The 23,877-nt window shown below is 36.5% G+C and overlaps 1 protein-coding gene across 3 annotated transcripts in view; it reads left to right on the top strand.

Annotated features, from left to right (window-relative positions):
- PTPRG (protein tyrosine phosphatase, receptor type G) overlaps positions 1-23,877 on the top strand; it is a 642,217-nt gene that overhangs the window by 375,650 nt on the left and 242,690 nt on the right. For all 3 annotated transcript variants that reach the window (XM_015593756.2, XM_025050798.1, XM_025050799.1), the window contains exon 4: positions 768-916. In XM_015593756.2, the coding sequence (XP_015449242.1) occupies positions 768-916 (149 nt within the window). The remainder of the gene's footprint in view (positions 1-767; positions 917-23,877) is intronic.

Below are 23,877 nucleotides of genomic sequence, written 5' to 3'. Positions count from 1 at the left end.
TGTTTCAAGAAAGGAAGGGTGTGTTCTTGAAATTTAGGATTTGAATTGATTGAGGTTCCCTATGGACATTACGGAGTTTCTTATGTGTTCTTTTGGTTGGGCTAAGGGAATTTTCTTATACTTGAAATGAATAAAAACAATAAAATAAATCTAGTTATATTTAATTATTTGATTGACTTAATGAGTAGAATTTTCACTGTACTTTCCTGGACACCATTGTCAGCTATGACGAATGCAGTGCCCAGTCCTGGCTATGTTCTCTCTGCCGTTGCCTTAATATTGGAAGAACCTGCACATTTTATTTTCTGATATCTTGCCTAAGTTTTCTGATTAAAGAAATGTGCCTCTCACATCTGGCTTATGATATATATTTCCCATCTCATTCCAGACCTTAAATCTTGGGGTAGTCCCAGGAATCTCACTCTCTAGATAATTTTGATCATCCAGCAGATTTAGGAGACTGATTCAGAGTGACTTACTCTGTCATTGTCTCCAGTTTTTTTCTCAGTTAAATGGATAAGAAATTCTGAGACCATTCCTTGGGAATTTTCATGATTTAGAGTCAACTGGTTCTTGCCTGAGTACACTGTGTATCTAAAATGTGCTAATTTATTCAGACTCATTGTTTTTGACTTTTTTAAAAACAGGTGTGTGTGAGGAAATAATTCACATCGTGCAATTGTGAACTTTATTTGAAGCAACAGAAGAAGTCTTTCCAGTTTGGTTCTGAAACTCAATTTGTTTCTCTCCCCTTCCATTTTATGCAGTTGCCATCCTTCTAAAAGACGACTATTTTGTCAGCGGCGCTGGCTTGCCTGGCAGATTCAAAGCTGAGAAGGTGGAATTTCACTGGGGCCATAGCAATGGCTCTGCGGGCTCTGAACACAGCATCAATGGCAGGCGGTTTCCTGTTGAGGTGAGAGAAACTTGAAACTTAAGATGTCAAAGTGTAGCCCTGCTTTGGGTCTTTACATTAATGAGTTGCTTTGTCTTTACTCCCAGTCAGTCATTTTGCAAATCAAACGCATACTGTCTCTACCTTTGTCTGTGGAAATCTTTTATGTACAGCATGACAGGTGAATATCCATCCTCAAGTTTCTCATTTTGTTTAACCGGAGAAGTGTATAGGCATCACTGGCATCATGGTTTGAGTAGGTTTCACCTCCGATCAATGATTTTCAACCATTTGGTTCATTTGACACAGTTTCTTTTCCCTGTCGATTTCTGAAACTCTGCTTTTTAAAGGTGAAATTCTGTATGAAACTCAGGTGACTTTATTTTAACTCTTCAGAAAAGAAAAAAATTAGTTGGTATATGAAGAACAGTCTCAGAATCGTCTCTCAGTAGGGAAGCTATTTTAAGGTTTGTTTACTCCTGTCAGCTGTTGAAAAAGAGCCTGTTAACTTTGCTGGGATCAAGAGTGACATTTTGCCTCCCCTATGTCGGTTTTCAGAAAGCTCCATGCTAAAAGGTATGGGTGCAGTAGATCATATGTATCTCTTTGGTGAGGAAGGAAAGGGAAAGGAACAAGTCACCATAATCCTTTATTATTATTGGATGGGGACAGAACAGCCCTTCTATTCATTGCTAACCTTATTTTTACCTTTAATCATGATTAAGATGTGACAAACATGTTTGTTGGTTGTTTGGTTCTCCAGGTGGTAAGCTTTACAAGTTTGTGGAAGAACCGAATGGGTGTGCATTCAAGCAATGCCTGGACTCAAATATGGAATGACAACTCTTAGTGTTTTTATAACTTTTATTAGGTAATGACCTATTTTGATAAGCTGATGGATACTTGAGACACCCCCCCCCATAGAGAAAATAAATGTATGTATGCACATATTTACACATAATTTATAAGATTTCATCACTCACCCTAGTTCCTCAAGCCCATTTATGGCCTCTTTAGTCATCCTTGAACCTTTGATGAAGATCCCTACAAGTTGAGAAAGTATTTGTTTGTTCATAGATACCTATGTTCACATATAGATTTGTTTCTTATTTATAATTGCTAGAGGAACCAGAGGCAACTACTCTGAGTGTCTGTGGAAATCTTTTATGTCCAGCATGACAGGTGAATATCCATCCTCAAGTTTCTCATTTTGTTTAACCGGAGAAGTGTATAGGCATCACTGGCATCATGGTTTGAGTAGGTTTCACCTCCGATCAATGATTTTCAACCATTTGGTTCATTTGACACAGTTTCTTTTCCCTGTCGATTTCTGAAACTCTGTTTTTTAAAGGTGAAATTCTGTGTGAAACTCAGGTGACTTTATTTTAACTCTTCAGAAAAGAAAAAAATTAGTTGGTATATGAAGAACAGTCTCAGAATCGTCTCTCAGTAGGGAAGCTATTTTAAGGTTTGTTTACTCCTGTCAGCTGTTGAAAAAGAGCCTGTTAACTTTGCTGGGATCAAGAGTGACATTTTGCCTCCCCTATGTCGGTTTTCAGAAAGCTCCATGCTAAAAGGTATGGGTGCAGTAGATCATATGTATCTCTTTGGTGAGGAAGGAAAGGGAAAGGAACAAGTCACCATAATCCTTTATTATTATTGGATGGGGACAGAACAGCCCTTCTCTTCATTGCTAACCTTCTTTTTACCTTTAATCATGATTAAGATGTGACAAACATGTTTGTTGGTTGTTTGGTTCTCCAGGTGGTAAGCTTTACAAGTTTGTGGAAGAACCGAATGGGTGTGCATTCAAGCAATGCCTGGACTCAAATATGGAATGACAACTCTTAGTGTTTTTATAACTTTTATTAGGTAATGACCTATTTTGATAAGCTGATGGATACTTGAGACACCCCCCCCCATAGAGAAAATAAATGTATGTATGCACATATTTACACATAATTTATAAGATTTCATCACTCACCCTAGTTCCTCAAGCCCCAAGCCCATTTATGGCCTCTTTAGTGAACCTTTGATGAAGATCCCTACAAGTTGAGAAAGTCAATAGTATTTGTTTGTTCATAGATACCTATGTTCACATATAGATTTGTTTCTTATTTATAATTGCTAGAGGAACCAGAGGCAACTACTCTGAGAAAATGCTTCATATTTTTTTCTTGTTTTGCTGAGAATTTGTTTGAAAATTCTTCCTGTATTAAGATTCATCTATCTGTGGGACTTCCTGTCCTACTCATACTAATTATGTCTCATGAGTAGTGTTTCTACTAAATGGATTCTGCTTCTCTCTTTAAATTGAATGAATGAATCATTTCTTAGAAGTCTTAGCTTTATTTGTATTTGGGAAACTTGATTCTTAGAAGCAAGATTACATCACATTTTTAAGTTTGGGTTTTCCCTTCCGTTCTTGCTGACCGGTTCCCACGGGCAGTGTGAGTTGAAGGGACAGTTTGTATCCTGCGAGCTTTGCACTAAAGCCTCTTTATCTTAGAATTGAGTTGCCATTTGTTCAGTTAATGTTGTTTTGGACAAAAGATGTGCTTGAAAGATTGAAAACTTATTTTTGGCAGCTGCCTTGGAAAAGAAGGACTCTGGTGCTAGGATCTAGGAACTTCTGCCTCATTTCTAATCACATCCCCTCATGCCAAGGCGGGCCTGTCTCCTCCTATTTGATTTTGGAGAAATGCATAGACTAGATGCATAGTCTTTTGGAAACATTACTTTAAATGAACATTTTGGTTTTCTTTTATTCAAAGAGTGCCATGAAATTCAGAAGCTAATGAGAAACGGCAGCTACAATGCCCAGACTTATTGTTTGTCCAAGTTGTTTAAATTTATTTCTTTTAAGTAATGTCAGATGGGAAGGCTGCCTGTATTAATTGGGTTCTCATCCAAGCCCATTACGTTCATAACTTTTTTTTTAAATGTGATAAATATGTTAAATTACTTAGTGGATATACTTAGAGGAACTTGAATTTCAAAGATCAAAGGTAACAGGATCAAATTTAACTTTAAAATATGCACATAAAAGTTTCTCACTTTTACCCAAAACATGTCTATAATATTTTATGTTAAATTGTTTAATTTGGACTCTTTATCAATACCAGCTCTTCCTGAGACTTTTACACTATTGGAACATCCTAGACTTGATTTTTTTCTTTCCATGTAACTACATAGTTTTCCAAGAAATTAAAGTAAAAGTAAGAAAATTTTGATGTGTGAAGTAGTAATTTATTAGCATTAAGGGCATTATTTATTTGTCTTGTATGCAGTGTCAGAGAAAAGTCGTTGTTGAAGATCGCACTGAGATTGGAAGAATATAGCATTGTTCTCAACTGGAGATAATGTTCCCCACACCCCCCAGGGGACATGAGGCATTGTCTGGGGTCATATTTGGTTGTCCTTACTGTGAGCAATGGAATGCTACTAACATCTAATGGGTTGTGGCCAGAGATGCTGCTAAACATCCCAGTTCATAGGACAGCCTCCATGGCAAAGAATTATCCTGCCTAAAATGTCACTGTTATGAGACTCTGGATTAGAGAAAGTAGTATGTTTTGTAGAATCGAGCCTTCCTTTACATGTGTAGCATCATTTCAAGTACATTTGGATAATGAGGACTCGTTGCTTGAGACGTTCCAATCCCCTGTGGTTTTTAGAGGGGAAATATACCTTGTGTTATGGGAAGAGCATCCTGCTTTTTGTAGATTCCTTTTGAAATAAAGTCACGACATTGAGTATTTCATCAGCTGCCTCAGTGCTTCAGCTCTGCAGGTGGAATTTTAAACATATGCCCCACAAGAATTTGGATCTGCTCCCTGAGGGTAAATTGCAACAAACCCAATTTTGTAAGTTTTGCTGCTTCCCAGGAATTCTTTGAGGTCATCTACAGCTTTGTACACATCCAGAAATTAGACCTCTCCACATTTTCCTGGCCGAAATCCTAGACTTGGTCTTGTAGTTCCTACACTTAAAAACATCCAGTCTAATAGAAAAATAAATGTCCTTGTAAAAACAAAACCAAAGCCCTTCAATAGCCAGCATTCTTTACAGCTCAGTTAAAGTTAGGAAAGAAAATCAGAATCAGATTACAATGCCATGCCTAGGAGACTAGACCCGATTTGGATCCTCAGATGTCCTCATCTCCTATTATTCAGCTTTATTCCTTGCCTAGCAACAGTTTTTTCTTGAGTGCTGGGTTATGGAAGGTAAACTGGAAGGACAGAGTCCCTGCCCTTAAGGTATTTACAGTTTAGTCACAACACAGAAATTGAAAAAGCAATCACCTAAATAGCTGTGTAATATCAGTTGTGATATAGTCTCTGAAGGGGAGGGACGTTTTGTCACAAGCTGGAAGAGCTCTATGGAGACAGATGTTTATTAAAATATGAGATACTCATTAAGCAATATTTATTAAGATGGAAGAGATGAATTGGAGCCTGTCTGTTGAACAGGGATATGCAGAGGCCCTGAGGTAGGTGCTACTTGGTAAGTTTAGAGAGTAAAGAGAGATCAGTGGGGATTTTGGTAGGCAGAATAATGCCCTCTCCCAAATGTCCGCCCTTTAGTCCCTGAAACCTGTGAATATATTACTTTATTGACAAAACAGACTTTGCAGATGTGATTCAACATTCTTAAAGTCAAAGGAGGAAGATATTCTATTGATGTAAACAGTAGCATCAGAGTATTCTGCTCAAGTTCTTCCATGGCTACTAAACTTTGTGTTATCTATCTAATCACAGTTATTTAAGACAGTTTCTATTCTATCCTAAATGTTCTCCCTATTCCATACTCATTCCCTGTTCTGTGATAGGTAACTTAAATAAATGTTCATGTAACACTAATAGGGATTGAATCATGCAGTGTTTCCACTAATAACTGAAGTTGGAGTTAATGCAAAGAGAAATCTCTAGGTAAAACCTCTGAGAAGTCCATTAAAGTGCAGGTTCATTGCATGCTCGTTGTCTAAGGTAATTAAAATCTTGTTTATTACAATAACAGATCGCAGGAGTTGTTGATTCACACTTACTCGTGCTTTATGAGTTGGTCTTCAATAAGCTTAAATGATCCAAATTGATTGTGTGTGCCCTTTCCAGTGAAACTCACAGCTGGTTCATTTCAGCTCTGGTTAGAGCATCTTAGCAAGTGAATAGAGACAAAGACATTTTCCCTGATATATACCACGTACAGATTACCATATGGTACAGGTCTATAATCTTGTAGCTGAAACCCTTGAGGCCAGATGTTTTAGAATTCAGAATCTCTTTTTTGGAAAGGTATTATGTGCATGTGTCATATTTATTACAGAAGACATGTAATAGGATCTAGGACTATACCACTTGAATATGTTAATATTTCTGCAGCATGCAAATGAACATTCACACTAAGTAAGAAATACCAATATTCTAAATAGCTTTGCATCCCTTCACATCAGGTTTCACCACCAAATTACTTTTTGCACCAATATCATAAATAACGACAATAACAAAACACCTTTGGTCTTAGAAGCTTTTTAGATTTCACAATCACTGATAAAGGATTTATGGACCTGTGTTTTAAAAACTGGTTCCACAGCACGGCATCACTGACTTATGTCCCAAAGAGCAAGGGTGAGTTACAACCATGACACAAGCATATTGATTTACTTGTCTACATGATATGCTGGATATATCCAGGTGCCTTTACGTATATCTTCCTCCCTGCTTTATTGTGGTGTTATACAAAATTCTTAGTCAAAATCAAAGTTTGCTCAGGGACAAGAAGTTGCTAGTCTTAGGCTGATCTCGTTCTGTGATTCATTTCCATTTTAACCTTCATCTTAGCTCTGCAGTTACAGTCAGTATCCATGTCTTCGAGTATGTTATCTTGACCTCCTCCTGTATTCTCCCTGCCTACCCAGTTCCTATCTTCTTGCCTAGAGTAATAATTTGCCTTTCCTTTTGTGAAATGGATCTTTGTTCTTCCCATGCTTCTGTTAACATTCTGGTTAGATGGTTATCTTGCATTGGACTCCTAGGTTGTGGCCCAAGTGACTTGCATCTGCTTTCCTTCTCCCAGGTTGAATTCATGCACTGTGACTCACACAAAAGTGTCACACAGTGTCACCGTCTGCACACTCATGCCACCATGGCAAGCTACTACAGAAATCACATGTGAATCAATTCAGCCAGAGACTGGACCTCTATCCGCATTGAACCCTGGTTTCGGTGGCTTGATATTCTGAGCATGGACTAAGTGTTCTGTTCGGCTAGCATTCCTTTATATATACCTTCTTTAATGCTCAAAATAAATTTAGACATATGAAATTCCATCTCAGAGATTTCTTTTGTACATTGGTCTGCTAAAGGCTTGTAAGAGTCTTCCGTTGAGGAAATCTATTTAACTCAGATTTTTCCAAGCTAAAATGATCACTTTCTCTCTCCTAGTTTAATGTAAGTTAGTAATATCAGTCTTTTGGAAATGAGGCTTATAACTTTCTTTTCCTTTAGTCCATATTCCTTAGAAATGGAGTCCTGTTCAATTAAATGTTTTCAGAGGACACCGATGATGTTTTGGATTTTCGTTACCTTGAAAATTATGAAACCAAATTGGCTTGTTCACAAAACAATTGTTTAGTGTCTTTTGGAACTTGATGCTATCTTGCTTTGTCATTAGAGAGAATTATCGTTAAAGAGAACAATCATTGAAGGGAGTTTGAGCACTTTCTATTAAAAATAACTTTTGCAGTATTATACATTTTATTTTGCTCTGCCTTGTCCTTTACTTAAATTCCTGGACTTGTTACAGGTTCTCTTAAACACTGATTTGTTCATAGAGGGACCATTATCAATGGAGCTCAAGACAGTGTCTGTTTTCCTTGTCCTGCCCTCTCATGGAACACTGGAAGTGATAAAGAGATTGCTCTGCAGCTATCTGGTGTTTGCTATTCTGTGGTGTAGTCAGTCGTGTTTACCTCTGTAGTGACGACCATCAAATGGCAAGGGAATTGGTTGAAATTTAATTAATGACTTTATCGAAATAAAGATTCCGTTTTAGAGCAGGATGTTTCATCCTTTACTAGTGAAATATTTAATTTCCATCTGGCTGATCTTTTTTATGTGTATGTCCTATGTTAAGAAGAACATTTAAGGAGTCCCTGGTACTTAGAGTAGGCTTGGTGGAGAAGTTAATGCTTGGTTGTACAAAGCTGGAGAACAGGTTTTGTGAGGTAAAAGCAACTTTGGTCCCTGGTGTGGTAAATCTCTGTGATTTCTGACAGTCCTCATCACGCACAGTCATCCTTAGATGTGAACTTGACACAGTGCTGTTTGCTGGTGTGTCACCGACACGTGGCATGCTAACTGATTGAATCATACTGAGAATTACAGACAAACAAATAATGCTTTCTAAAATGAAACTCAGTTAAATTGGGGATATTCTCAACATAGAAACTTGATGACTCCAGGGTCCCTCAGACAACCAAAGGGAAGGCTTAAGGTGGCATGGATGGTGTTGCAGTAGTACTGGTGGTCGTAAGTGTCATGAGAATACTATAGATACCATTTAATAAGCATTACCTGTGTCAGGAACGTTCCAGATGTTACCTCATTTAATTTTCTTACCAGCCTTATGAGAGAGGTACACGTCTTAAAATGGAACAGCTGAGCTTCTGGGAAGGTAATTGGCTTGGCTGAGGTTTCCTGTTAGTACTCCGGAATTTAGGCTCCAATGTCTCCAAAACCTGGACCAGCATTCTTTTTGTTTGATGTCATTTCATTGTTTTTCTTGTCATCGCTTTAAGTTGCTTTAGAATCACTAATGCGTTGGAAATAATTACATTGGAATCTTAACTGCTATTTATTGTAGAAAAGAAAAAAAAAAAAACTGGGTTTCAATTGTTTGGAGTTGATTGAACCAGTAGTAAAACATACAAAGAGGAGAGGGGAAGAGAATAGAAAGTGCTATCAGCTCTTTGCCTAGAAATATCTGTAGAAAATGCTACATATTTATCTGGATTGACTACTGCAGTCTATTTTTAATCACATAGACCAACACTGATAAAAAATACAATGTGAGCCATATGTTGTAATTAAAATTTTTTGGTGGCCACATTAAAAGCGATAAAAAGAAACAAATGATTTTATTTGATAATAATAATTTATTTCATATAATTTATATAATAATTGTTATAAAATCAATGAAAATTTAATTGAGTTTAATAATCTATACCCTAATACACAGAAATATTACTGTTTAGACGTGTAGTCAATATCATCACTTATTACTGAGCTATTTCACATTTTTTATAGTATTTTTGAACCTCTGGTGTATGTTTCCAACTTACAGCATATTGTGATTCCTACTGGACACATTGTGAATGCTCAATAGCTATGCAGCCCATGGCTACTGCACTGACATATGAAGACTTAGGGGTTCCAGACCACACCCAAAGAATTTAGAGAATAAACTCACCAAAAGACTAACATTCTGTGGGAGGAATTCTTGTGCTGACTTTGTAGTAATTGTCACACTTTTCTCATTCAATGAAGAAATATGTAGAGTAGTTCAGTTTTGACATGGTTGTTGAAAAGCCTTCACCTAGATGTGGTATAGGTTTTAGTCTTTATAAGCTTTAAGGTTTTCTTATTTATTTGTTTGTTTGTTTGTTTGTTTGCCATTTGTTCCTGGGCTTTGAACAGTATTCTTCTCAGAATCCATTTCCAAGCTGAGAAACTCATAAAGATGGCTAGAGAACTCTTTGTGCACTGAAGGTGGAGACCTGGGGCGAGCAGATCATGTGTATTGTCAGTTCAAGTCAAGGGGATTTATTATGGGCATATGGCTCAGGAACGCACGAGCCCCTCCCCCACATTTTTTTGGTCCTGTCAAAATTTGAGCAGGAAGGTTTCAAGCCATTTTAAATCTAAAGACTTTAGCAAGTTCTTTAGTGTCAACGTCACTCAAAAAGGACAGTCAGAAAGATTTATAAGGAATAGAAAGGAGTCAAGATTGAACGAAAGTCTATTTCCTCTCTCCCCTTTAAGTCCCCGCATAGAATGTCATTGTGTCCCCTATTAATGGAATGGAATGGAAGAAATTGCTAAAGCATCCCTCTTCGGATTGCATGGCCTGACACTGTGTTGAGCACAGATATTGCTCTGGGTACATTTACTGTGATATACAGAAACCAGCTGGGCAAATTCACCAAAACCCTATTTTATTTAAAAATATAAATTTCATCTCTTGTATGTTTGAGGATGTCTTAGAAGACAGGGCTTTAAAACTTAGGTTAATACATGAAAGATATCTGGGTTAATAGTAAAATAACTTCTAAATCCCAGCTCTTACTGTTCAGGTAGAGCTATGATTTCTGAATCTCCCTATTAAAACCTTTACTGCACTGATTTATAAAGTTTAGTATTTCAGAGAATCTTTTTAGTTAATGCCTCAGTGTTCACCCTAAGACGAGAGGAAACAAAATTTGTTCCGTGTTTTTCTGACATTTGTCAGCCTGCCTTTGAATTTGTTTCTCAATCCCTCCTTCATTCTCCTTTTTTTTTTTTTAACCACTTTATTTATTTATATTTAGTTATTGGCAGTGTACATGTGGGCTGAAATATAACCATACATAGTCAGCCCCTTAGAAAAATATGCTCCTGGTATATTTTCTGGATTCTTGTTAGTCAGTTTAAATGCTCTACATAAAAAAGAGATGTATGGTCAGATATATTTAGGAAATGATGCATAATATGTCATCCTCTTATAGCTTGATAATGGGCTAACAGTAAAATTCTTGAGAAATATTCTAGTACAGATACCTGCTTAATTTTCACTTATCCAGGAATCTCCCAAACTCCACTGGCCATGGAACTCTTTTTATTTGTATATCCTGAGAGACTAATGATGAGGAGAATATGCAAGGGAAATGCTACCCCAAGTAGTTCAAGACAGAGCCCTTCTTCATGTCCTAACGCTATATAAAATATTTAAATTACTTTGTTACACTGATCTCCAATTTCTAAATTATCAACAGTATTTGCTCATTCAGTTGATAAAAGAGCCTTCTCTGTGTGGGGCACAAAGTGCCCTGGCCTCAAAGGGCTTTTATTTCAGCGAGTGTTAAGTCCCTGGGGCAGAGACTGGCTTGGCCTGTTAGAGCAAGCAAGGGGCCAGAGTGATAGGAATGCAGTTAGCAAAGCAGTCAAGGTTCTGCTGATATGAGGCCTTGTGGACCATGGGAAGTTCTGTGGCTTTTACTTCAGTGGGAAATTGGAAGCCCTTTTCCAGCAGAGGAATGACATTATCTGGCTTATATTTTAGAAAGATCTCTCTCAGCAGAGGAGTGACATTATCTGGCTTATATTTTAGAAAGATCTCTCTGGCTGCACTTAGCACCTGTGGACAATGAAGTCAGAAAATGTAATATTTCAAAAGAAATGATGGTGGCTGGGGGCCAGAGATGGCCACAGTGAGAAGAGGTTGAATTCTGATTGTGCGTGCTGATCAAGGGAGATATGATAGTAACATTATCGAAGGTGCTAAAGTTTGTATTTCTTCATTTAAAAAAAGAGCAAAATGAGGAGAGGAAATTATAGAAAACTGACCAATCTGTAATATTTTATAGCATTTAATTCATTTTTTATATTCCTATTAAATATGTATTTATATATAATATAATATTCAGAATTTATTTGTGTAATATACATTACCGATTTTCATTACATAATATGTTATACACAGAAGAAGAATGTAACACAGCAAAGTGACTAAACATAATGCTAATGAAACAAACTCCCTTGTCAAAGGCTTAATTTGAGTTAATATATGTAGAGTGCTTTGAGCAGGACCTGGCATATTCTAAGTTTATCAGTGTTAGCCATTAGTTTTATGTCTGTATTCGCTCGTTATGTTAGGCAGCAGATCTTCAATTCATCCATTTCTTTTCTTTTCCACTATTTGCACTCTGTTTCAAGCCAATCATCATCACTGTAGACTCCTAAAACATTTCTCTTGCCCCCACAATCCGCTTCTTATCCAGGAACCAAAGTTTTCTTTTAAATATGTGAATTGCATTATATTTTTCCTTTGCTTGAAATTTTCCGTGGTTTTCCAGTCCCATGCTGAGTAGATTCAGAGATCCCACCTTGCCCTACAAAGCCCTCCTTGATCTGGCTCCTAACTCCACCACTACCCATGTTCCCCACCTTGTTTTCACTGGCTGTTTCCTCCGTCCGGAATGTTGTCTCCCTGATTATTCCTTCTTGTGGCTCATTCCATTCAAGTCCTACCCATTATATCATTGCATGCTCTCTTCCTTTGCAACTCAGTTACTTTCCTTTTATCACTCAGTTTCATTTTCATCTTAGCACCCATCACTTTTTGAGATGACTTATTGATTTGTTTACTTGTTTGTTAACTCACCTCCTTCTCCCATACACATACACTGCATGTAAGCTTCTGGAGGAGAGAGGGGTCTGTCTGTCTTGTTCACTGCTGAGTCTTGGCTGCTGATAGATACAGTCCCAGAAAAGGGTAAGCAGTAATGCGTATTAAAAACTAACATTCTCGTATTCTGTCTTCATCTCATTTGTTGTCTCAGTGGTTTAAAAGATGAGAAACTCCAATCCCTGAGAATGAAAAGTTGTAATTCACTCATAAAAGGGATGTTTAAAGAAGCAAATCCTCCTCTAAAACTACGTCTCGTATTAAGGATGTGAAAGACCCAAATAAATTAGTTACTCCCAAATAAACACATTCATCCTGTTGCCTCATGCTGTGAGGCTGAGGGTTAGTCATGCAGCTCACAAAATGATCCTTTTAAGATCTGTTCTTCCAGAGTGTAGCTTATATTAACAACCATTATATCTACATATCAAGCCAGATTGTTCCAATTAGTCAATGAAGTCCAGGTTTTTGAGAGCCGTTAATATGTACACAAACAATTACTTTAGCAGAGTTAAAAGGCGTGCCTTTGGGAATTTTAGATTGAGATTATCAGTTTCGTTCATGTGCTAAGGCAGTAGCCCTGCTAATTGCGTGCTGCATTTCTCTGAAGTTTCATTCACTAGAAGATTCTCCAGTTCCCGTACACAAAGAGTAATGGAGTTGCCAGGTTCTTCTCCTGTGCCCCACCCTCACTCCATTCCAGACAGTGCCTTCCTCAGTATTTATTGAGAACTGGGCATTGTGATACACATTTGGAATTTCCTAGTGAACAAGACAAATAAGCTTCTTGACTTCATGGCACCTAAGAGGCCAGCAAAGTGAATCATAATCAGAATTTACATAAAAATCAAGTGGGCAAATTTTTTTTTTTATTTCCCAAAACCAAATTCAAGTAATTTTCACTCATTCCTTAATACTGGTAAAAATGAAAGAACAAAACAGAACAAAAACCCTCTATTGATATTTTTTCCCATATTCAAATGAAATGCAGTGTATCCTTAACGTGAACACCATGCCTCTCCGCTCTGCTCATTCTCACTATTTCCTTTCCAGAGTTTACTAGAATATCATGATATAAGTAGGAAGTAGATTTGGAGTCGAATAATAGATGATTGTAGACTCTGTGGGTATTTCCCCACTCTGTCCAGGAGACCAGTATCTTTGAATGATTGAGGGCCACCAAATCAATCTCAGAAGTGCCTGAAACCCCAGCATTTGAGTTCAGGTATTGCTGCCTCTTCAAATGCTAATATAAGGGAAGGAGTAAAAAAAAAAAAAATAGTTTCCTCTTTATATTAAACACATTAATAATACTCCTCAGATCCTGCCCCAGTGGTAGCAAGCAAAGAGTAGGGCATCACTTGGAATGAGATGCGTAGGAGGCAAACTCTGAGAGGACTCAGAGTAGATATGGCTGGCTGAGACACTTCCCAGGGAAGAAAGAAGGCTGAGATATGGTGAAGGCAGGTTTGGACTTGAGAGAGGGACTTTAGATTTAGAGGGAACACTGGTTTTGTCATTGGTAGGTGAGTCCGCCTTATCTGGAAAGCAGATGATTGGAGTGAACAGTGGTGTGCAGATAGAGTTTGATATTTTCGAAGGGATTCTTGTAGAAGAAGGAATCAGCTTAGTCTTTGGAGGCCCAGAATGGAACGAGGACCTACAGAAGCAGACTCTAAACAAACTGGTTACAACTCGGGGCAAAGCACTGAGGCCAGCAGCAGATGATTACCAGAAGCTCATCTCTTTCACATAATTCAGAGGAGATTTTTCAAAATCTCCTTCCCTCAGTCCCTCTGGGGACCTCCTGAATCAGGTGTCAAGAGATAAATGTGATATTCCCCCATAGTTCTATCAGAAACAACTCCTGGTATAACAATAATAGAACTTAAAGTGCTCTACAAATATTGTGTCTTTTCATAATCACTTATTAAAAACATCTTTTTGTGAAAACAGCAGTTAATAACCAGTGTCTCTATTTTTCTGAGGTAAGGATCATCCTGATAGAAATCTCAGTAGAACCTGAAGTTGTCTTGGTAGAAATCATCTAAGGAGCCTGGAGTCTGAGTTTCAGTGCCACTTTCTGCTGATCTATTTTCTTCTAGTGTTTGGCAGCGGGCAGGGCAAGATAAAATTATAGTCAGTGTCAAAGTGAATATGATCATAGCCTGCTTTATCACTTCACATATTATGAATATTTTCCATAGTTTGAAATATTCTTCACTTTCAAAAATGAAATCTAATTTTTTTACTTGTTCCTTGCTGCATTCTATAAACTTTGCATAGTAAATGCATTTTACTTTAAGATTAGGGAAGAAATAACAGAACAATGGGTCTAATTTAATGTCATATCTGAGACCTTCTTTTTTCTAAGCAGAAACAAGTACAAAGGCAGCATATGAAAGCATAAAATTTTTTTTCTCAAAATGCAAATGGTTTCATAGTCTTTTGATTATCAAAGTAATATATGTTCATTATAAAATAAGTCAATACATGAGCTAAGAAGTATGTATTTTTCCTGCAAACACTCCTTACAAATGCCAGTTTGCTGCATATAGTTTTACAGGCTCATTTCCACTTAGAGGATGGAAGACTTCCACTGTCAGTAAGTAATTATCTACATCATGATGTTTAAATGCTGCATAGCTCAGGCTTGAAGCCAGATTACTGAGGTTCAAATTTCATTATTAGCTATGAGACTCTGGACAGCAATATAACCTGTTACTTTCTCTGTAAAGTGGTATTTAATACTAATATCTATCTGATGAGGGTTTTTGAAGGAATTAAAAGTATAATATTAAAAGCACCTAGTTTAGTATCACATAGTAGGTAATCCGTAATTTTTTTGCTTCTCTTCATGGTATAGATGTGACAGCTTATTTTGGCAATTCCTTGTTCATGGCCATTTGGGCTCTTTCTGTTTTTCCCTGTTATAAACATCGCAGCTGTGAATAGTATAGATTTGGGATAAACTTAGGTTCTCTAGGGATCAGCCATGTGACATGAAAGTGAAATGTAGGAATTATCTAAAATACTATTGTTGACATTTGGAAATATAAGCCAACATTAGTTAGAACTTCTGGCTTTTTCAAAAGAAGCTGGAAATCTCTTAAAAAGCCAAAATCTCGGCCTTTATGTGTATACTACCCCCTTTCTGTAAAACATACTATTTGGTCTTCGCAACTTATTGGTGGGCTAGAATTGGTGATCAATTAGCCGGGATGTTTAATCTCAAAGCTAAAGTTATTTGTGTTAACAGCTCACTATGTTTGTCTTTACCTTCACGTATTAAGAATGTGCAAGATGCTATATGAAGTTAATTAGTTTGATATTATATGATAATATAATTGGGTGGTTTCATACATAAATTATGAAACTCTCTATAATAATACTAATTACTTTCCCCCACGATGATGCAGAGTTCCTAATATGGGACTAATAAACCTCTTGGAACTGCATGTGAAATTTCATATATTTAGGTGTCTTTTTATTTGGGATATTTAGTCCTTCATTCAGACTCGTGTTGCTTTCTGATAACTCCTTCCCTCACCCTTACCTTCCCAAATAGTAAAGAATCTGGAGAGAAAGGAACATTTTTTTTTCTATGGGACTAATTTAATGTCTTTTACTTCCAAACATACAGAATGTATAAAATTTACATGAAATCTTATTCATAACCTCGTCACGAGTCTCATGAATTTTCTAGAGTTTCGGAGCTCACAGTGAAGTGCCTGTTCTACCAGCACCGATGGGCAGAGACTGTAGCTGGCCCTCTCGTTTCCTTCTATAACCTCGGTGTCAAGCACAGAAGCTTAAACATTGTAGGTGACCTATTTAAACTTTTTTTTGCAAAATAGAAAAATGAATCCTCTGCTCTTTACTCGGTTAATTTAGACATAAGAGTCTTCCAGCTCAGGTTCACAAGAACGAGCTCACAAAATGTCTCTGTCTTTTATTCAAATCTGGCTCTGGTGTCAGCACCTGGCGTACCAGAGTCAGTATTGATGGGTATTTCGTTTTGACATACTGACTGGCAGGCGCAATGCTTGTCACCTTCCGTTGGCTCAGGAGAGGTTGGAAAGTTAAGCAGGTTTTACCCAACAGGCTTTGTTCAATTTAAGTAGATTACAGTGTGAACGATGGAGGTGGAGATCAGAACTGGCAGGGAGCTGGGATTTGAATAGGACCTTCAATTTATTTGACATATCTAATGTTCTTGTGAATGGGAATAGAACCCTGTTTTTTGGTGATGGGTAGAAAGATTGGCTCCAGAATTGATAGAGTCTTGGGTGGATTAGTAAATTGATTTGCTAAAAGCTAGAATGATATGCCTTTTGGGTCTGGTATTTACCCAGCAACAGCTTAAGATAAAAAACCTAATGAGACTAGCCTTTCAAAGGTATTTTTGGACATGAGCGATATGTGGCTTTTCTGTAGAACTATTAGTAATATAGAAAAAAAATGATTAGTAAAAATGGGTAATTAATTGCTTGGTGACATTGTTTATTTGAAGCCTTTTATTTTCTGGCTGTTTTTTTTTTTTTTAAACATGTTCTTCACCCTTCTTATTGCATGTTTATTAAATAATATGATAAATTCAAAACAAAACGAACTCATTACTTAGAGAGATGCTCCACTAATTAATTAAATTTAACCTCAAAGGCTGCAGTTTAACTGTATTACTACATATGTTGTGGTTAAATTACCTATTTTAAATAGTTTAACAAAACCAAAAAAAAAAAAAACCTGTTGTCTGTTCAATAAATTATACTTCTGTGTTATACTTACACATAACACTGAATCAACATCAGATATATAAATATATTAATAAGAAGATATTGAGGTTTTTATCTTTATAATCCTGACAAAAACATTGGGAAATCAGGATATTTCCTTGACTAAAGTTGAGCTTGATCAAAAACAGAATTATGATGACATTTGCCTCAACTGTCCATTAGCACTACTAATACAAATGTGTGCAGCCATTTGGAGATTTTGGCCAAATATCCCCGTCTCTTCCAGTTCTCTTTACCCCTTCTTGCTGGAATTTCTCCAGCCATTTTTCTTCTAAAGCTATTAGTAAGTGCTCCATCTGGTTTGGAATATTTCTTATTACTATGCATTTCTTCAAGTATTATTTTTAAATATGTATTTCTTCTCTCCCTCAATCTTATTTACTTCTGTTAAGTAATCAAACAAAAATAATTTTCAGGCAAAATTAACAAAAATGACTAAACTTTCTGAAATTTAAATGTATCTAAAATCCTCCCTTTTTTTACTGACATGGAAACCCAAAGAGACAGATTGTTCTGAGATGCCAGGGCCAGCATTGACAAAGCCAAATCTTGAATGTGAGGAGGTTAAAATCTACTTTCCTAGTCTAAGGTAAACGTTAGAAGAGGTACTGGTTGTTTTAGAATGTTGTAAACCCTGGATAAATGTAAGGTTTATCAAAAATACTAACAGGATTATGAGATAGTATGCAATAATCCTTCAGTAATAGTATTATTAACTATATTTCTGTTGGGGAATAATTGAGTCTTCAATGAAAGGCTTCTCTTAGGACATCGGGCTATTTTCTCAGACAGCAAGAGGTTCAGAGAAGTCTAACTTTGGTCATTGTTGGAAAGACAAATGAAATAGGGATGTTTTGAGAGTGTCTGCTTAAAGGTTACCAATCACTTTCATCCTTTTCCAAGTACTTTTTGCCCGAATTCGGTATGTACTTTAGTTTAATTCAACCTGGTGTTAGTAACGAATGCATTTCTTTTTCTATCAAGACTGTTACTGATTCCCCCACTTTTCCATGTAATTTATTTTGGCAATAGCTATAACAAAAGTTCACTACTTTATCTTTGTGGTGTTTTTGCCAGAAATAAAAAAGTAAATTACATATGTTTTTTTTTGTCTGTTCAATAAATTATACTTCTGTGTTATACTTACACATAACACTGAATCAACATCAGATATATAAATATATTAATAAGAAGATATTGAGGTTTTTATCTTTATAATCCTGACAAAAACATTGGGAAATCAGGATATTTCCTTGACTAAAGTTGAGCTTGATCAAAAACAGAATTATGATGACATTTGCCTCAACTGTCCATTAGCACTACTAATACAAATGTGTGCAGCCATTTGGAGATTTTGGCCAAATATCCCCGTCTCTTCCAGTTCTCTTTACCCCTTCTTGCTGGAATTTCTCCAGCCATTTTTCTTCTAAAGCTATTAGTAAGTGCTCCATCTGGTTTGGAATATTTCTTATTACTATGCATTTCTTCAAGTATTATTTTTAAATATGTATTTCTTCTCTCCCTCAATCTTATTTACTTCTGTTAAGTAATCAAACAAAAATAATTTTCAGGCAAAATTAACAAAAATGACTAAACTTTCTGAAATTTAAATGTATCTAAAATCCTCCCTTTTTTTACTGACATGGAAACCCAAAGAGACAGATTGTTCTGAGATGCCAGGGCCAGCATTGACAAAGCCAAATCTTGAATGTGAGGAGGTTAAAATCTACTTTCCTAGTCTAAGGTAAACGTTAGAAGAGGTACTGGTTGTTTTAGAACGTTGTAAACCCTGGATAAATGTAAGGTTTATCAAAAATACTAACAGGATTATGAGATAGTATGCAATAATCCTTCAGTAATAGTATTATTAACTATATTTCTGTTGGGGAATAATTGAGTCTTCAATGAAAGGCTTCTCTTAGGACATCGGGCTATTTTCTCAGACAGCAAGAGGTTCAGAGAAGTCTAACTTTGGTCATTGTTGGAAAGACAAATGAAATAGGGATGTTTTGAGAGTGTCTGCTTAAAGGTTACCAATCACTTTCATCCTTTTCCAAGTACTTTTTCCCCGAATTCGGTATGTACTTTAGTTTAATTCAACCTGGTGTTAGTAACGAATGCATTTCTTTTTCTATCAAGACTGTTACTGATTCCCCCACTTTTCCATGTAATTTATTTTGGCAATAGCTATAACAAAAGTTCACTACTTTATCTTTGTGGTGTTTTTGCCAGAAATAAAAAAGTAAATTACATATGTTTTTTTTTGATGCCAGAGAACTTCAAAAGAACATTTGGCTGTGTTACTATCATTGACCGTGTTCGATTTTCCATTCTATCAAACTTAGGTAGAGATGGAAAGGGTAGTAGACTCAAATTGGAGTTGATCTGAATTTCATTAGCCGTGTGTGGATTTTCCAGTTTATTTACTGACTTCTCTGTAAACTCTTTTTGGCCATTTTGCCACTTGTTACCGTACCTATCAGGTGAGTATTTGAAGAAAAGTAAAAAGTTTTGGACACAAGTATTTCTTCTCTAACTCCTAACATATTATCTGATAAAAATTGATCAATTAATGAATGAATTTAAACTCAGTAGATCTGATAAGTGCTTTAGACTTAAATTCATATTCCTGGATTTAGGATCATGAATAAGGCTTTGTTTTGTTTTTCAACATGAGACTTTCCAGTTTGCCAGTATCAGATAATGGGAAATTATTCCACAGTAATAATCTGTATTTAAGAGCAAGTTGTTATCTCTGTCATTTTAACCTAATGTATCTTCCTGGAGTGTGAAAATCATGCTTGTGACCCCAATTAGAATGAAGATGTTTATGTAATAAGCTGGAAGTTAAACCAGAAGGTTTTCATATGTGGGCAGTGAAGTCAGAGTTAGACACTAACAAGGAGTGGGATGAAGAACTAAAAATTTTTAATATGTGGTGTCTTAGCTGTCACTACCCACCTCTGTGCTTAGGAGAAGAACTTATTGTTAAAAAAAAATTATAGGTCTGAAAGCATATATATAGCAACACATGTTCTTGATACAGATGTACTAATGTTACTGTGGGGAACTTTGCTTTACTTTTGCTCTGGCATTTGAGAACTTAGTTTTGCAACCTTGGCAGAAGGGCTGGGAAAAACTCTGAGAATGTTTGGCATTTGTGTTCCTCTAGCTACAATTAATTTTTAGGAATTCTCAACTTAATATTATGAAAAACTGTTTTTCTAGTTTCTTGATACTATTTTGCCTTTATTACAGTAACCAAATTTTCATCTTTTTTTTTTTTGAATTAACATGACCTGATTTTAGGTTGTTAGGACTTCTAAAGGTATCTAAGATTTTGTTTTGTTGACAAATCTAAAATGTAACCATTGTGGAATAAATTTTTCCCTTTGAGTTTTTATCATCTGACTTCAATTATTCTAATGTTTTCTTTTTCTCCCCTTGAGTTAGTTACTACCTATTCTTAAAAATCACCAAGTTTCAGAATAACTCTCTCATACCAATGTGAAACTTACCAGTGTTGTAGCATAAAGACACAAAAACTAATCTAATTGGAAAAAGTTGCTGGGATGGGTTATGTAGTCTTTATGATGACCCGACCAATGTTTATCAGAGTTACAAGAGAAAACCTTGAGCGGTATCTTCCTCAAGTATTGGCCTTTAAAAGACAAAATCATTTTTATATTTTTCTTATATATTTCTAATCACGAGTTTTTCAAAAGATTAATAGAAATGACAGTACTTTATTGTCATGTTGTTTAAATGATTTCTTTTTTAATAAAGTGTATGCTATTAAAGAGAAAAATGATTTTGCAACCCATGCATTAAACTATGTGATGCCATCTCTCTTAAGACTTGGTGTTCATTGGTGTAAGTGAGGCTGGTTTATTTTTCAGTTACTAGCATCTCTGAATAACTAGCCATAATGGAATTGATCTCTTAGGCTGAAGCAGGTTTTATCACATACACAGGTTTGATGATGTCTGTATTAAACGCCGGTCTTTGGCTAATCTTAACTGTTCTTGGAGACAGAGGTTTCAGAAACTTCATGCTTTAAAAATTGAAAATGCAATATTTTTGGCATTAAAATTTTTTTACATTAACTGCTCCACGTTTTATACTTCCTAGACAAGTCCCTACATTGCGTGTATCTTGACATTTCTGTAGCTCATTAAAGTATTATGGTTACCATGGGCACCCACTTTGTTTCCACCTCAGAAGCACAAAAAATAATATGGTAAGTGCATAAGATTCAAATTCAAACATGTGTGCCTGGGGTTGAATGCCAGCCCCTTCACTCCCGTCTGCGTGAATTGGGCACGTAACTTTACTTCTGCAAGCCTCAATTTTCCCATCTTATAAATGGGAATGAAAACCTTACTTAGAAAATTGCCTAAAGCAAAACAAATATGTGTTGCTGGTACTTGTCAAGGTGCCTAAGATATGGGCAAAGAAATGGTAACAATTATTATTATCCTATCTGCTCTTATTATCCTTCTGAGTCAAAACAAGACTCATTCACGGTAATGATTTAGAGTCTCAGCCCAGGTGTTGTATTCTCTTGAGGAAAAAGGCCCCTTACTGTTTAAATTTATTCGTTTCCTTATTTTGTAGTGTCCTCCCCCACCATGGCTCTTTAATAGGTTAATTGGGCAATGAAGCTCATTATATTCATTCAAAATTGTTTCTCTGCAGAAGATTAAAAAATCAATATCAGGACAGAGAAGACCTGTCTTCTGGGCTGGAAGATCAAAGTGAGGGCAGGGAGGCTGTGTTCCATCCGGTGCCTTAGCTGTCTCCAGAGTAGTTCCCCTTAAACCGGCCTTCACTGCCTATACTTTATTCTGATTCTAGTCATAGAAGGTGACTGGCTGCTTCACTTCTACTTCAAAGCCACAGCATTCTTACATCACCCCCACCCCTCCCTGGAAAATGTAGTTTCCACCCAATGGGCTTGTGTCAGAGTAAATCAGCTCCTCAGACACCATTCAGCAGCCAGAGTCTTAGGTATGCAGGATCCTGGCTGTAAGCAAGTGTCTGTTTAAAAATAATTTGTCCCTTACCTGAAAAAGCCTCTACACCATGCTAAATCTAATTTCTCCAAGTATTCTCTAGTGCCGACTCATATTTTAAGCCAAGCAGCTGACAAAAATTTACCTGTAGGCTATCTGAATCAGATTTTAACCTAGTCAGAGGCCGTACCAAAGAAATAAACTTACTTCATGAGCGCAGATTTCCAAATCCATCAAAAAACATGCCCCACAGCCAAAGTGATTTTTATAAAAAGGATTTGCTAAATGATCATCCGGGAAATGTATGTGTTCATCTATAGGACAAGGCCAGGGCTTAGAAGAGAGGCACATTTTTGTGTTTCAGTAAGTAATTTTCCTTGTTATACTAAAAAATTACATCTCTTGTTGGAAATCTAGTTGGTGCCCAAATGCTCTGGGCAAGTGTTTGCAACTTGTGATTATTTATTCCCCAGATCTTTTTAGATGTGCTATGTGTGATTCAGCCCAGCCTGCATTTAAGGCTTGAAAAATGTTCTTTAGGATACTTTGGTATCACAGCATCCATTAATTACGGAAAAGATAAGATGGTGGTTTACTGGAAGTCAGAATCCGCATGCTTCTTTGTTCTGAAGAGGAGAGAAAAAGAGTCCTCTGTAGAAAGGAGAACCACTTTTAAAGGTACCCTATTAATATCCCGTTGAAAGATATGCATTATTTTTTAATATTATAAAGAGTTCTTTCAAAACGATTTTTCTGTGGTGACATCCACATTATACTGGAAAATATTCTTGTGTATCTGGCAACGACATACTAATTACTACCTATACATTTTTAATAGTTTAATCTGTCATATTCTAGGAAAGAAGTGATTCTGATTCCAAACAAAACTGAAATGCATGACCAAACACTTTATGAAATATGTGGTTTCATTAAATCTTGTTGTTAATTCAGTCAGAAGAAAATTGTTTAGTTCAAACAGAGGAACAGGGGTGTTGAGGTATTATGATTGCATTTCCAAATATGCACACACCTTACTATTCGTAGTCAAGTCTCACAGCCATGTTGTGTTATGTTGCCTGGTAGCCATCAAAAAAGGAAGTCATGGCACGATTTGAAAACAAAATGTTGTTATATACTGTAGCTTTGTTAGCTCATGGGTTGCATGGAACAGAAACCAACTCAAGTCAGCTTAAACATAAAAGGTTAGTTTCTTATAAAGATAGAGGAGTATCTCATGGAACTCAAGGGCACAAATGTGACTAGAAAGGGGCTGGAAAGTGTTCAGAAATCTTTTTCTCCCATCTTCAGTTTCTTTTTGTATCTTCGTGGTTTCTACTTTTGTATCTTCTGCTATACAGGTTCTCACAGTCAGAGTGATGCATTTTGGTTCCTGATGCTTATTGAGTTTTTAGATTATGGGTTGATCCCACCAGTCCTTTGAGCCTAATGCCAAAGACTCAGGAAAGAAGGATACTTGACGAGTCCAGTTGGGTCAGGTGCACTCTACCTAGTCCAGTTGCCTGGGGCCATGGTGTACAAAACATGGCAGATCTGGGCTTACTCTTACGATCCTCTGTGCGAGTGTTTCCAGAGAAATAGGGGCTGGCCGAGTCCTTAAAATGTTCCTTTTTTCATACAATAAGAGCTTGTTCATTTTTACCTCTGAAGGGCTATCTGCATCTCAAGAGTGATGGTGCTGCAAGAACTCTCTTGTGTTTATCTGGACATG

The sequence above is a fragment of the Pteropus alecto genome, unplaced genomic scaffold (assembly GCF_000325575.1).
Source record: "Pteropus alecto unplaced genomic scaffold, ASM32557v1 scaffold75, whole genome shotgun sequence".
Classification (NCBI taxonomy): Eukaryota; Metazoa; Chordata; class Mammalia; order Chiroptera; family Pteropodidae; genus Pteropus; species Pteropus alecto.
The sequence above is the reverse complement of the archived record's forward strand: the minus strand, read 5'-3'. Positions and strand labels throughout refer to the sequence as shown.